The sequence below is a fragment of the Argiope bruennichi genome, chromosome 4 (genome assembly GCF_947563725.1).
Source record: "Argiope bruennichi chromosome 4, qqArgBrue1.1, whole genome shotgun sequence".
Classification (NCBI taxonomy): Eukaryota; Metazoa; Arthropoda; class Arachnida; order Araneae; family Araneidae; genus Argiope; species Argiope bruennichi.
In genome coordinates this window covers 91645102-91658628 of record NC_079154.1, presented here as the reverse complement: position 1 = coordinate 91658628, position 13527 = coordinate 91645102, and the positions used below count along the sequence as shown (strand labels likewise).

The following is a 13527-nucleotide window of genomic DNA, read 5'->3' as shown; positions in this document are numbered from 1 at the left end:
ATGTGATCTCTGTAACATGTTTCAAAATACTTTATGCTCATTTTTGGTGCAGTTTGAAGCAGCTCAATTGTAAATCTTTATGTCTATATAAAAGAAAAGTTATTTAGACATAAAACTGAAATATAAAAACAAAATAAACAAGCTTCTTTTATTATGCAACACGCTCCCATTGCGATTATTTCATTTAAGCATTTATTGCATTTGTATTAACAGCTCTTAAAATAAATGCCAATTTTTTTTTTAATTCAAGAAATTTAATAATTATTATTTTGTCTTTTAAATTGATTTTATTCAAAATATTTTCTTAAACTTAAATATTATTACTTAAAATTCATATAACCTGCCAATACATGGTTGTTTACCTCCTAAAAAAATCTCGCAAAGAGACTTTCGTTAGAAAAAATAACATCTCACAATCTTCAATAAAATCTCTTAATTGGAATTCAATATTAGGAAGTTTTAAATATTCCATGAACTTTAAATGGACGTCTTATATCTCTTTTAACATCTTATTCAGCTCTAGAATTTTGTTTGATTTGTCGAATATTTTTTGTCGAGTCTTGTTTAGTAAAGGCGCATTCTGTAAGATGATAAAAATTTGAGCAATGAATTTGACTTAACTAGATCAGAAACTTTAAAAAAATCCCATTTATAAGTAGAATAACTTTTAGATACTGAGATGTGGAAAGAAAGATGGTTTCTCCGGGAACCAATCTTGGAAAATACAATATTGTTTCACATAATATTGCAAAAACACAATATTGTTACACACAATAGAGTGAGATAGTAAAATACATTATTGTAACATTATTACATTATTATCGACCAACATTATTATAACAAAATTTAAGATAACCACTTTATTATATACATTAAGATTATTGTGTTTAAACAACATTATTGTGCTCAACATTATTAACAATATTGTATTTATATTATTGTTATTGTATTTATATTATTGTATTTAAAAACTTTATTGGGTATGTATGTTTGTTTCGACCAACATTAATTATTAGAAAATTTAAGATAATTTGCTCTGATTTTATTGAATTGAGATAATAATAATATAAATAATGTATAAGGTGATGTTGATTTATGAGTAGCCTTCTCATGTTCCTTTAACTCCGAAAATAAAAAATGTTTCACAAATATACCAGCATAAATACTGAAGAAAAATTTAATTTAATTCCCATTAATTAAATTCTTAATTGCTTGAATCAAAGAATAGTTATATTAAATACAAGTTAAAAATTTAAAAACGAAACAACCCATTTCATCCATTAAGCAGCAGCATTCAGTTTCATTGTAATTACCTAACTCAAATACTACATCCGAATGTCTTATGTATTTAAAAGCGCTCCGGCATCGAATCCCGTCAATTAAAGATTCAAGACGACGCGGCGTTTAAAACCACCCCATTTTGTTTCCTAAGAAGACTTTATTCAAACCATTGCTTTCGCCTTAAATATTATTACTTACAACCTACCAATAAACGGCTTTCCATTTACTTTCCAAAAGAAAGGGAAATCATCTCGCAAAGAGACATGCCTTCATTAAAGAGGAAGAATATTAGAATCTCCAATACCATCTCTTAATCAATACGTTTGACATTACGGAGCTTTGCATTTGCTCGGAATTTTAATTAGTTCTCGCGAACTTTTGAGGAGGGGGCTCTCATATAGGCGCAACTCTTTTTGCATGAACGCTTCGCTGAAAACGGAATGCCCCATTTTGTACAGCGACACGAGGACCGTTGCTACCAAGTCAGCAGCAGTAGATGTAATATTTGTTTTAATTTCGAATCTCCGCCGCGTGCTTTTGTGGATTAATTTTCAATAATCTCTCTCTCTCTCTCTCTCTCTCTCAGAAAGTAAGAGAAGAATAAGGCCGGATTTTTCTAATTAAAAACTAATACGGAAAGAAGTAGAGTGACTGATAAAAAGAGACACTCACAGAATCAAAAGGAGAAGGCGGAAAAAATAATTGCAGCAAAAACGAGGATGGAATTAAAAAGTACAAATGTTGCTGCAGTTGGAGAGCGTTACGGTGATAAACAAAACAGTAAAACAGTAATCGTGTTGAAATGCTATAATAAGAGGGTTGAAATTAGAAGAAATGTGGATCTCTCGTGTTTAATGATTTGCATCAAAAGTGGAATAAGATCTAGAGCTCTTGTTTTAAATCTGGATTATGAAGCCGAGGCATACAATTTTAAGTCTTTATAATCTTCAGAACTAAAATGGTCGTACTGAAGGATATTGAGTCATTTTTAGCTATTCGTTTTATTTAATGAGACTAACTGTTTTTTTCTTTTTCTTTTTTAAATTTCAAATTTTTTAAAGTAAGTTGTCAAATAAAGTTTTATCTTTATGGGAAGTTCTTCTTATCCTTTATTTATTACCTATACTTACGCATGCTGATTTTAAATAACTGAAAAATGTTTTAAATTTCGGTAACAGATACCAAATTTCTCATATGAATTGAATATTTTATATTCTTAAAATAGTTAATAATATAAAAATATTGATAAATTATTTTACACTCATCAAAGTTGCGGATAGTTTTTCAAACTTTATTGATTTTAGATTTAGTATACAACTGACAGAACTTTCGATTTTTCGAATTTTGTAATCTAATATTATTTATGGCTCATTTTATGGTAAATTTTATTGAAAACAAAATTATTAAAACAGCCAACAAGACCAATTGTAGTCATCTACTAGAATCTAGTCTTATTTTTATGTCAAACTTTGTATAAATTTTAAAAATTTTACACGATTATTAAAAAAAGTAGAAAATTTCTGGGTTCAAACTCGGAAGAATCCATGCTATTGGCCTGAAAGTTATTTAAGTTTTAAAAAATTTACAATTCGATGGTATTAACTGTCGTTTTTACTTAATATCAAAACAATTCGCATAATATCAAAAAAGTGAATTGTACTTTTTGTGAAGACTGGTAGTGTAAGTAAAAATCTATAAGTAAATATTAGTTAAGCAATATGCAAAAATGATTTTCTTTGTCACATAAATTTAATTCTATTTACTGGCTTTGTTAAATTTTTTAAAGTTCTTATAATTATGACTATTTATCATTAAGATTTTTTTTTTTACTCTATTTTTGACTGACAATGGAATTAAAAAAAATTGCTGAAAAAAAAACGCTCAATATTTTAATTATTTTTAAAATAGGAAAAAAAAATATCCTCATGACTGAAGAAAACTAAAATTGCTCTGATAAAACTTCAAAAATAGTTCATCAAAAAATTAAAATAATCAACCTAAAAAGTGATTTTGTTTTTCAATAGTATCATTTTGAACATTCAACGAATTAGATTTAAAATTTGATTCTAGAAAGATGAAAATTAATTAATTTGGAATTTGAAGATTTATGTTGGATCGTTGAAGAAAAAACAAACTCAGTCTTGAATAACGGTAAAATTCAAATATCCTGTTGGCTTTGCGCACGTTTGTGTGGAGGGGGGGGGGGGAGATCATCATGCAAATCTTCTTGAGTTAAAATAAGTAAGCCACTGACTGACTAATGTGTAAAAGCAAGTACACTTAATAAAATGTATATTTATGTTTAAAAAAATGTGTATTGTTATTGAACGTAAACAACATTATTTTTGCATCCATTAAATTAATAAAGAGTGATTTTCATTTTTCTCCTCCAATTTTTTCAATAATCAAATTAACCAAAATTTGATTATCCGAATCTTGCATGATCTCAATAGATTCGAATAACGTATATTGAATTGCGTAAGAAAGAATGTATTTAAAGAATTTTCGATCTAATTGACAAAAAGAACTTATGAAAGATGGAATCATAATAAAAGCATTTAAATATAAGAACTGCTTTATTTCAATAAATTCTCTAAGCTATGATAATGCATTCACAACTTTTCAGCCGTATTAGGTTTTCGCAGTATATTACTTAGGCGAATCATGAAAACAGCTTTTTTTTTTTTTTTTTTTTTTTCAAATATAAGGCAATTTAAAAAGCCAATAGATATATTTTAACATTTATAAAATTATCTAAAAATGATATATTTTCGATATGAAATGGCTTACCGTGAATAAGATAAGAAGGTTATAAGCCACTGAAATTATTGAATCATATTCTGATTGTTTCTTACAATGCAAAAATGCATGTATAGAAATAAAAGTAACTTTTTTCAGAATTTTTTGCAAAAATTGTTTAATAAATAATAATATTTTAAAGAAATTAAAATCAGATAAAACTATCTATTTTGTTAAAAAAAAGCTAATTAATCATTTCGCTTATTGAACATAAAATGTTAAAGCATTGCTTTCATTTGAAATCTTAATTTTAAGATACTTTTTTCCAAGATGATTAATTCATGCAAAATTCATTATAAATATTTTTTTCATTTCAGAATTAAATTTTTAAATCTAATTACTTTTAATTTATTTATCATACCAGCATAAAAATAATTGCAGTGCAACAAAAATAGTTCCTATCATGAAAAGTAAAACAATTATATATATATATATATATATAAAAATAGCGATAAAATAAGTTATTTACTGGATATTTGGAATTTTTGTTTTACAAAAATCTATTTTGGAAACCTATATTAATTAAATTTAAAAGCAAGATTTAAAAGGAAATATAACAAGAAATCGTTTTCTTAAAAAAAGAATTGACTTTTTAAATATTCTGTGTCTATACTAGAAACAACAATTTGTATTATGGCATTTGAAAATATTCCGCATTATAACGGAGCCTTTTCATACTAAAACCACTTCTGCACGGAGCGTGTTATAGTTACGATTCAGTGCTTAATTTTGAGAATGCGAAAAATATTAATAATTAAACGAGAAAAGAAGAAGAAATAAAAATTCATGAAAAAGAAACTACTACAAAAGCGCTCGAGAAAGAAGATGTATTAATTACATAAATTAATATGCGCAAAGGTTCCCCTCAAGAGGCACGTTTTAATTTTTCCCTTTGCTGGGTTGCCTCAAAAGAAAAAGTAATTTCTCAACGACTAAAACGAGATTTTACTTCATTTTTTTCTTCTTTCTTTCTTATTTATTTTTCTTTCTGCTGCTTTTTTCCTTGAAGGACGTTTTTCTTTTTCTGATGTTGTTAATAATTCCATTTCATTTTAATCTTTGAAGCGAAATGTCTTTTTAATACACACTGCTTTGTGGGGGTGTTAGAAAAAAAAATTCTTTCCCACCCCTCGACGACCCCCCGCTTAACACACAACCACCCAATCCCGGAAACGTTTATTCTGAAGCATTTATTTAAAACGTCACATACTTTTGTGTTATAATCACATGCCACTAAATAGAAATAAAAATATGAAAGAGAAAGAGAGAGGGGGTCTTGTGAAATAAAAACAGAGCATAAAAACAAAAAATGGTTTTTATTAAATCTGATCGTCGAGTATCTTTTAAGAGTGGGCAATGAGATACACGTTTTCTTATCTCTTTCTCGCTTGTAATTTAATATATTTTTCTTGGAATTAATGGCAAGAAGTGTAAGATCTTGAGTTTTTGCTTATTTATACAGACTACTGCATTGGGCAATTTCAAAACGCTCTTTCATATGTGACTGAGCATGGAGGATTAACGAATTTGTAAAAGGTTTTTCTCTTTATATTTAATTTTTAATTCATTAATCAGCACGAAAAATATTTAATGTCTGGATCAGTTGTAAATTTAATTTCAAGTGTTTATCACAGTTCCATGATTTCTTAAAATTAATTCAACAAAGTTGTTAAAATTGTATTTCAATTACTTTTTCATTTAAAGAGTTGAAAATGCAATCTTATTTATTCAGTCATGCATATAAAATAAAATTTCTTTGAGTGTGGTATTCGTTATATGCAATTTCAGCACATTAAAAATTCCTTTTTCTGCTATAGATCTAATTATAAAAAGAATGGTTTTATTTTATTACAGAATACTGGTGGAAATTTTTTTATCTGGTTAGTATTTTATTATTTAATAAGGGGCTAACTTATTTAACTTCGATCAGGAATTTAAAAATTTTATGAGAAATAGTTTAAACTAGCCAGCTCAGTGACAGCTGTTCGCCCACTATATTAATAGCACTAATTTAATAGTGTTAACAACTTTGATGATCAAATAATTTGATCCCCATCCCTTTGATTTCCCATCAAATAATAATACTATTTTAAATAATGCTTATACTATAAACATAGAGCATTCTGTTCGGTTATCTATACAAGTAGCAAAGAGAATTGGCAATTGTTTAGTCAAGAATTTATACTGTGATATCTATCAAAAACAGATAGCAGAAGATATTGATCATTAATGATTTACCTTGCGTTCCTGAGTTTTCAAATAAAATAAGAAATAATAAAATTTATAAAATGATTATGATTATAATTCTCTGTAGAAGTTCATCCTCATAGAAAATATACACTGAAAAAGTAATTTTGAAGTTTGTCTCAAAAATGGAGAATGGCAGGAGATAAGCGATATTTAAGCAGCGAGCAGTTATTATTTTCATATGAAATAAAAACTGACGAAATTGTACCAGGAAATGAGACCGGGAAAATGGTTCTTTGGTTTTTCTGGTTGATAGGATAGTATTTTCTCTTTCTTTAAATGCTTTGAAGCCTTAGACTTTAAGCTTGCTATTTTAAACAATAATTAAAAACACAAGTGCGTTTTTTCATTGAAATATACATGCATACATAAATTAATTTATGTATTCATACTTGATATGATAAATTAATTCTAATCCAGACCAGAAATTCTTTAATTTCAAATCTACTCATTTGTCTTTTAATCTTTCTATTTAAAGTTGAATTCAGTACATAATCTAAATAGTAATTATCTCATATATATCTCAAGCGTTAACTACAATTATCACCATCACCAATTATCAGAATCATTTTGAAGAAAGATAAGGAAAGAAGCATGTAAAAATAAAAACTTGCAGAATAAAAACCAGTAAAGACAGTGAAAAAAAACTCTGACTTTGATTGATATTTTCAAGTAGAGGCATTTTAAAACAGAATATATGAAGACAGCAATGTTTTTGCAATTATTAAACTCCCAAATTATAAACAAATTACTTTTTTCCCACAAGAAACACCATTTTATCCTCGATTTTCAGAATATTCGATTATCCGTATCTAGAGAACTATCAATTAATCTGAATAACTGGAATTCTCTTTCATTTTTGTATTTCTATAGACATAGCATGAAGTTTGTAACATTTTTGTGTTTTATTTTATATGTAAGTTAGATAATAAAATTCTTTAAAAGATTTTAATTACATTCTAATAAATATACAAGAAACTCAGTCTTTGAAACTGATGCTAGATTCGAAGAAATATATTTATAGTTAATAAAAATTGCAGAAGAATTAAAAAGACAAAAATAAATACTTTTAAGAAAGATGAAGGAGCAGTTCTTCGAGAAAAAATTTGAGGTAGACGAAAATTTACATTCTTACATATTTAAAACAAAGTGATTCAAGTAAAAACATCGATTTAGAATATCACTAAAAAGTAGAAGATTAAAGCATGTTTAACTTTTTGGAGACATTTTTTTTTTAATAATATCACTTGACATTGATTGCTCTAAAAGTAACAATCAAAGAATATATTTTCCAAATAATATGACTTCGATATTGCATTTGTTGAGTTAGAAAGGGTGCTTTACCCCTTTATCTCCCTCTGGAAGGGTTGATGCCCGATTACCGTTTCTCGGAAGCCAAACAAATAATAATCGGCTGTAATGTATCGTTTCTAAGCTTTCTTAGTGGATTTCTATACTGATGGCGTGAATAAGATATTTAAAGAGAAAAAAAATTCTGAAAATCAGGAAAAACAGTTACTTTGTCTGAGAGTCTACTCCTAGTAAGAAACTGAAAATTTTGAATCTCGCCAGCACAAATATTACGTGTGAAAAAAAAATAATAAGACCCTTGATATGACATAAAAAACTGTAAAGAAAAAAAATAATAGTTGGCACAATAGCAGTTATCGTTGGCACTGAAATACTCTTTAATCGAAAATATTAAAAGACATTATTATATTATTATTGATTTAAATCAAATGAATAATATAATTATTGGGTTTTCTATAGAACGTTAGATGGTAAGTTACTTCGCGCCAGAAAATTGCATAAAAATTGTAGTTACAAATATTTTAAAGTAAACAATATTACTTAAGTCTGCTTAACTTCTCTTTTAAATTGATACACATAATGCCTGATAATGGATAAAAAATGTAAATGTTGCAGAGTAGGGCTATATTTTGAGCAGATAATATTGATAATAGTACAAAAATAACTATTTTTTAAAAACAATAATAAAAAATATTAAGACGAAATCAACAATAAATATGTATATGGTAGAAATTTTTTTATTATAATTATACATTTTTGGATTCAACTATCCAAACATTCGGTAGATGAAACAACCCTCAAGTTTGCAATTAATTTGCTTAGTATTAGAATAAGAAGAATCTCCCTGTTAATCAAATCGATTTAACACTTTCACTAAATAAATAAAAAATATTTTTTTAATGTTAAATTTTATCATTATATGACTAAGATAGGTGTTTTTCTTTTAATTAATCTCTATCTGAGATGTTTAAGGCAGTGTCGTAAAAGTTACTTTAAAACTTAGTAATGTTGTTCCAGGATTATCTAAAATTAGTCATCATCCTTGAAGAAAGTATCTTAAATATTTGAAAAGCTCGCGAAAAAAAATTTAACTTCTTATGAATAAATTGTTCATTAACAGAAGAAAAAAATATTTATAAGCATTTGCCAAATAAGAAAGAGCAAAAAGTTTTAAGAATTGTGATTCTTACGTATTTCATTGAAAAAAAAAGATTTTTTTAAACAATGGATATTATGCTGCTTAATTTGTTAAGCAGACAGCATTTTTTTCATAAATATTTTACATTTGAGTTCCACTCTATATATTATGGATTATGAAACAGGGCCTTAAAATAGTCCCTGTTCAAGCAAAACCATTATTATCGTATGTTACAAAATAGTTTGTCAACCCAAATATATCAAAATTTTGAATTTTTGAAGCATTATTTTTTAAACATAATATTTTTTAAATAATTTTTCCTCATTTAGTCAAAATGGAATTTTGTCATATTTGTTATTTGTATTGATAAATCTGATAAAAAAATACAAACTGTCAAAACTATTTGAAATCCCGTTTGGATTTGCAAGCTCCTATTCAATGCTTTTGAAAAAGGAAAAACACAGAAACTGCATATCTAGTAATATTCCTGAATTTAAAGATAACTTAAACTACTTTTATCTACCATCAATCAAATTATGGGCTTGAATACCAGTGATTTTCTTTTTAATATTTTCTTTACTGTTTAATATTTTGATTGGATTTATATAAGTTATTGGAAATAATATTCGAATTAGAGACTGTTTTATAGGCAACAATGAGCAACTACATTTTACAACAATGAGCTTTAAGAACTTCCAAAAAGTAACTGCGTAAATGTTTCAGTAATTGTTTTAGTTCTTTTAATTTTCGGTAAAACTTCCTGATCGTTATTCCAGCATCCTGATCGTTTTGAGAGAATGAAAAATGAAAAGATAAGTAAATTATAAACAAAATCTTCCCGATTAAATAAATACATCGAAGAGACTGATTTTGACTAATATTTTCAAGCGGTGATATCTTAATATAATATGTATATATACTAAATATAAATAACTTTATTTTTATAGTTATTAAATCAAAAATTATATTATAATTAACTATATAATATTATTATTAAATTAATAAAATTATAACAAATTTGTTTCCTTTCTTGTAAGAAATACCTTTTTGCTTTCGTCAGTTATCCAGATATTATAGGTAGATTCTGATACAATTTAATCCAAATAGTTAAAAATCTACTACATTTTCAATAAAACTCTAATTTTTACACTTTGCTGCTTAATATAATTACTATAAAGTGGAATTTAATATATGACTTTTAAGTTTCTCAATATTATAGGGGAAAAGGGAGACGCATGTATTGGTGGATTTTTTAAATTATTTACTAAATTGAAGTTGCACATAATAATAAGCAGGTCATGAACTTAATTATATAAATAATTAAAATCACTGACCTGTATCTTGAACGGCGATCAAGGGAATAGGACTGTATACACTGCGTCGGGAATCTATAGATGATTAAATGCATAATGTCAGCCTTCCTGCTTTTATAAACTAAGATAAGCAATATATATATATATACAATGAAAAATTATTTCTAAAAAGAAGTGAATCTATTTTATGATCGCAAAAGTGAAAAATGTGTTCTAAGAATGATTGCGGAGATTCATGTATTGGAGAAATGTCATAGGATGCACTGCATTATACAGTTTAAAATCTTTGGTTGCGTGTAAATAAAATTTCATTACTTAATAAGTATTAATAATTTTTATACGCTGGTAAAGAAATCATTAGTAATTTCTTCAGTTTCTTCATCTTTTAAAAGCTAAAATAGAAACTGAAATTAAAAAGTTCTGATAAGATTTGTACATTAAAGATTATGGATTCCAGATGTTAAATATTAATCCGCATGATCGAGTTTTAAGAATAAAATAATTATTTTTGTATTATACAAAATATCTTAGCCTCTAACATATCTCATTACGACAGTTTTCTTATTCTAGTATATTTATTAATCAATTAATATATATGTGTATTGATTTAAGTAAAATGTTTGTTACAGATAAAGCTATAATATTTCAATAAGATATACTATAATATATTAATAAAAATTGCAGATCAAATGATAGTTTTAAATTTATTATAAATTGCTTTTACTTTTAAATATTAAAAATTTCTGTTTTATGAATGAAATATTTATAGCAATTCTTCCCGTTAGAAATCCGTTATTATTCAAAATCTTTAGAAAAAGCACTGAGCTATTAATTATATTTTTCTGCATTTTGGTTCCTATTATTCGTTAAAGATTTTAAACTGTTCCAAAATAATATATCATGCACAAGTTTGATATTAATTAATAGTGACAAACCAATATCACCATTTGTGTTATTACAACACTGACGATGTCATAAATTTTAGAAAAACAGAATTAAAATTATATTTCTACTACGGATATTATAATTTTCATAAATTTTAATCCATCCTCTCTCTTGAATTAAAATATTTCTATTTATTACCCATAAATTGATTGTTATTAATTTTCTGAAGAAAAATGTCCGTCAGACAACGTATCCTTACTCACGTTACCCTTCAAAACATCGGTAATGGACACGTTTCCAAAATATTTGTCAGTCAGTGAGCATTTACAATTGACATGGAACATTCAGAACCATTTTTCATCTCCAAGCTAAATTACTTTACAACTGTCTCTCGCACGCCACAAAGTGGCCGTAGGTGAACTCAGCCGAAACCTAAACGTTTCCCACAGGGTATGTTCCGCACGGTGCCACCCCCTTGGGCATCCCCTTTCCCACCACCGGAATCATAAGAATATTTATCGTTAACCCCTCTGTACGTGTTCCACAATTGAGAGATCTCATTAGCGGAGTGTGGACATGCGTCATACGACCAGAAACAAGAATAGCTTATAGAGAACAGGAACCAGGGTGTTTATGACGAATTATGAGTCCCAACACCCGCTGAAGGGGCTCCGTCTTGTATGTTAAATATTATTTATAGGTCGGGTATTTTCAAAGGTAGTTAGAGCACAAACCCCTTATAGTAGGGATATAACAAAGTAAGAGTAAATCCCCTATATTTTTAAACTTAAGCCTGTAAATATTGAAGTATATAGGATGAAAAATAAATGATACATATTTAAATGAAAAAATAATTAAATGAGTTGCTAAATATTTTGGCATAGTTTATTGTCTGTTAATTCTTATATTAACATTAAAAGATACTGGATGGCAATTAAAATGATACAGCATTGGCCGGAGAGTATTAAAATATTGCTAAAATTTTGCTTTAAGAAATTAAGCCCACTTTATTAAAATCGATTATAATTTAAAAGTAATTTTAATTTTGAGCAATACAGAAATAAACCTTTTTTATTACTGAAAGTTTTACCTCTGATGCTGAACTATAAAAAAGCCCAAATGAATCCGAAAAAGAGCTAACTTTATATTATTATAGATTATTATAAATATTTTTATATACATTTTCTTCTTTACTTTCTTTCTTAATTTTTCAAATAAGAACAATCATACTGAATACGAAAGTAAATAATTAGAAAACTTGGTTTGATGTAAGAAATGAAAAACTTGGTTCTCCAACCAAACACTTTCCAGATTTCAATTATAATAATTAAAATTGCATTCCGCGATGGCAGTTTCTTAAATATCCAATACAAATGCTAGTTTTGTACTGATTGATTCACCATGTTTCAAATAAGTCTCGAGGTAATATTCCACATTTTCTCATTTTATCGAAAACCAAAACAAGAAGAAAATAGCAATTGAATCAGTTTTTCATAAATAAGGACGCTGAAAAATTTAACATGCCTGTAATAATCCATCCCCTTTAAAATAAAATTTTTCAGTGTGCCGTTCTTGCATTAAGAATAGTAAATGGCTAAAAACGGAAAACGAATATTTATAGTTAATGTCTTAGCATTTAATGGGATAGTTTTTATTAAAAAAATGGTACAAAATGCAGAAATTAAGAAAAGTTAATAGAGATTTAGAATATCAACTCTGAAGAATCTGCAAAGGATATTTAATATTAGATACTTACTTATATACACTAAAAGATTAAAAAAAATATCTTTCATGTACCTTTTTTCAGTATAACATCAAGTAATCCAAAAACATCAAATAATCCAGAAGAAGCTGTGTTACTGCTATAGATACATAAGCAAATTTTTGTCCCTGAAATATGCATTCGATTTCTCTCACTTTGTCCACAACCCCTCAGCACCCTAGTATCTAAATCTCATCCGCCATATTTGCCACCAACGCTTTTAGGCTTCGATTTTAATCTAGCGTCCCACAAAATACCCTGCGGGGAACACAATGCACCCCCCTCCGAAAAGGGATGGGGAAATCCATCCAACAATACAGCGATCACCAGAAGAAATAAAGGAAGTCAAAGCCACTACAATGCAATAAAACATTACAAGACGCTTCGATTTAGGGCTGCAAAAAAATAACCCACCCAGCGTAGTAAGTACAGCAGTGAAGATTCTGCTGTAACTTGTAGCTGATCTCTTTATCAATATCGCTTTGCGCCCGGAGCGCACTGATGAATTTGCATACTCGAGCTAAATGGTGGGTAGGAAAATCAATGATTTTCTTGGAGAATGGAAGTCTGTCAGTTAATCGAAGAAGGCAGCCTTCAGCCCTCACAGAGTTTGCTCAGAGTGTTTGCTGGCTTGTTGTTTCGGTTTGAAGAACTGCTCGTGTCTGATTGATTCGCGGATGGAAATGTTTCTAACGAGTTTTGTTGACCTTTTGTATCACAAATTTAAACAATAGCGCGTGATTTTGATATTGAAAAACATCGATGCTGGAAAGGGAAGATGGTTCATAAAA

General features: G+C 27.6%; 1 protein-coding gene across 3 annotated transcripts in view; it reads right to left on the bottom strand.

The window, feature by feature from the left end:
• The window catches only part of LOC129965792 (paired box protein Pax-6-like), a 129814-nt gene that overhangs the window by 76236 nt on the left and 40051 nt on the right, over positions 1–13527 (bottom strand). For all 3 annotated transcript variants that reach the window (XM_056079976.1, XM_056079977.1, XM_056079978.1), the window contains exon 3: positions 10111–10164. In XM_056079976.1, the coding sequence (XP_055935951.1) occupies positions 10111–10164 (54 nt within the window). The remainder of the gene's footprint in view (positions 1–10110; positions 10165–13527) is intronic.